This window comes from Octodon degus, unplaced genomic scaffold (genome assembly GCF_000260255.1).
Source record: "Octodon degus isolate 3935 unplaced genomic scaffold, OctDeg1.0 scaffold00019, whole genome shotgun sequence".
Taxonomy (NCBI): domain Eukaryota; kingdom Metazoa; phylum Chordata; class Mammalia; order Rodentia; family Octodontidae; genus Octodon; species Octodon degus.
In genome coordinates this window covers 21,126,601-21,129,362 of record NW_004524595.1, presented here as the reverse complement: position 1 = coordinate 21,129,362, position 2,762 = coordinate 21,126,601, and the positions used below count along the sequence as shown (strand labels likewise).

The following is a 2,762-nucleotide window of genomic DNA, read 5'->3' as shown; positions in this document are numbered from 1 at the left end:
CTAAAGGATTTCCTCATCCAAGAACAGAAAATACCTGGCAAGTGCAAGGGCCTGAATTCAATCCCTGATTCTGCCAAAAAAAAAAAAAAAAAAAAGAACAGAAAATGGCACCTGGTCTACCTGCTTCAACTCCTGTTATGAGAAAACTCAGATCACAGAATCTTCACTTTATAATTTTAAATCTTCTTATGGATGGCAAATTATTCAACTTGTTCCTGAGTATTTCCAGTAAAGAGAATCTCATGGTTTCTCAACATCAATTACTACATTCTGGACAACTCTAATTCTCAGAAAGTTCTTGCTGTGTGAAATGTCCATCCCTGGTACTTACAGGAAGAAAAGACAGACAGACAGACAGACAGACAGACAGACAGACAGACAGACAAAGGTAGTAGGCAATAATGTGAAGAAATGAAATACAACATTATTCAGAAGAAAGAGAAATCACTTTGAACCAGAGGGAAAGCTCCCCCAAAGAGTAGGTATCTATCTGCTGGCCCTTGAAAGTGGGAAGAGTCCAGACCACAGGCTTCAAGCTGAGTCCTTTCAAGGAAGTCTTTTGTCTGGAAGAGACTGACAGAGCACATGGCACGCCACAGTTCGTGAAGCACTTTTTTTTTCAGGCTGGGGAGGGGCGCACGGCAAGTACCACTGTGCTATAACCCTGTGATAAATCGCTCAATTGCCCAGGCTGGGGTAGAACTTGGAATCCTCCTGCGTCTGGATCGCTGAGTGTTGCGATCACTGACCACACCCCACTGAAGCACGCTTTAAAAAACAGTATAGAATATGAGCAAAGTAACAGTTCCTAAAAGGCCTGGAGGTGAACTGAAGCCACAACATTAAGAAACCTAAACATCCATCCTGTTAACAAGGCCCAACTGAAATTATTTATTAGGCAGGGTCAATTTGAAGGCTTCTAAGACAAAACTAAATAAATGTTCTGTAAGATTACTTCTGCAAAGATAAGACAGATGTAGGCTGGGGTGGAGGTAGGCGGTTAATATCAAACTGGTTCCTAGAAGATGAAAGTCCAGAATTTGGAGGTCGAACTGGAAATAGAATATCAAGAAAGTAAAAAGATCGACTATATTAAAACAGATTAAAAAGTTAACTTATATCTATTCGCTTAAGTTCAAACACAATACAAGATTCCGGTTTATTTATAAGTTTAGTTCTGGCATTCCAGGCGGATGCAGCACTTTGTACCGTCAAAAACTGATTCTTCCCCCGTATTCCTAAGAGCTGCTTCCAGCAAGCCAAAGCACGTTTTAAAATAAGGAGAGTCGCGGATCACAATGCACACATACTGTATTTGGCAAAAAAAAAAAAAAAAAAAAAAAGGCTGTGCCAAGCTGAATCTGAGTAAGCTGTTTTTGGATCAACAGTTTCACCAATGAAATGGTCAATGTGATTATCCTTAGAGAATAGTGAAGAAAAAGTCTCCCAGCTGTCCAGTGCTAGAAACTTTATTTGGGATGAGTACTTCCAGCTTGACACTGTGGTTCACTAAGACGCCGATTCCGAGCAACATACCGGTCCTCGAGGTCTGAAGGTTCACAGCGAGCTCCCAGCTGGGCCCTCCCTGCCCCCCTCCCCCCAAGGAGCCGGGCAAGGCCGGGCCTCGCCCGGAACCTAGCGCAGGGCGGCTCCCCTCCCCCAGGCGGCGCCCAGATCCCGGTACCCAGAGCAGCCGGCTCCGCAGCCGCGCGCCCCATCCCCCGCGCGCCCTGCCCGCTCACCTCCGCCCGGGCCGGCTCGGGTCCCTGCACGGCTACAGGCTGCGCCTGCAGCTGCTGGGCGGGCGCCGGGGGGTTGTCGTTCCGGTGGCTAAGGTCTGCGTCGGAGCCGGCCCGGGCCCCTGCCGGAGCCCAGAGCAGCGGAACCAAGAGGAGCACAAGAAGCTGAGGCGCCGAAGAGCAGCCGCTTCCCCGGGCCGCGACCGCCATCCCGCCCGCCGAGCCGGCCACGCACGGGCGCCGCAGGAAGAGGCGGCGGCGACTGGAAACCTGGACGCCAGGCGACGCGTCCGCCACGCCTCGCCGCCGCTCAGCTAGCAGCCCGCACCATGCGGGAGGCGCGAGAGCAGGCAGGAAGCTGCGGGCAGGCCCGGCCCGCGGACGCCGGCTCTTCAGTCTTCTCCCGCGGTGGCCACAAGACTCCCCTAGCGCTTCGCCGGGCCGGGCCTCAACTCCGCGGCCACGCCCCCTGCCCCCTACGCCCTCCCATTGGCCCGGCGTCCTCCTCAGCGTCGTGACGTCTTTGGGCAGGTTGAGGTGAGGCTCGCGCGCTCCTCCCATTGGGCTGTGCGTTCGGGCAGGTACCCGGCGCCTGGCCCTTCTCCCAGCATCCCCTGGCCCAGGGACCCCGGCTCCGTCCCCGCCACGCAGCTCCTGCGCTGCGTGGCTTTTCCATATGCTTCCTCCCGGGCCTTCCGCCTTCTTCCCCAGTTTGGTCTTTCTCTGCTCTTGGACTTTCGTAAATGTCAGAGTAGTTGGTGCGCCGTTAGTTACGTGGCGTTTGCCACGCCTCAGGGCTCCGCACTGCCTCACCGATTCTCGTGGCTGCGGCGCGATGGCCACTGTAAAGACTGATCTCAGGGGTGAAAATGCCATTAACCCAAAAAACGCCCTGGAATCGGATCCGAAAATAAAAGGGGCAATTTTTCAAACCTCCTTCATACTGTTTTCCTGTAAACGCCAAAAACCGTGTTAAGTCTCGTCCTCCTGGTGTACTAGATTCGTGTTGCACTTTGGCTTGAC

The 2,762-nt window shown here is 52.8% G+C and overlaps 1 protein-coding gene across 1 annotated transcript in view; it reads right to left on the bottom strand.

Annotated features, from left to right (window-relative positions):
* Window positions 1-2,195, bottom strand: part of Tmem165 (transmembrane protein 165) — a 23,221-nt gene extending 21,026 nt beyond the window's left edge. Inside the window, exon 1 of the mRNA XM_004627516.3 lies at window positions 1,743-2,195. Coding sequence (XP_004627573.1) covers window positions 1,743-1,949 — 207 coding nt within the window. The 5' untranslated portion in view covers window positions 1,950-2,195. The remainder of the gene's footprint in view (window positions 1-1,742) is intronic.
* Between the last annotated feature and the right edge of the window lie 567 nt (window positions 2,196-2,762).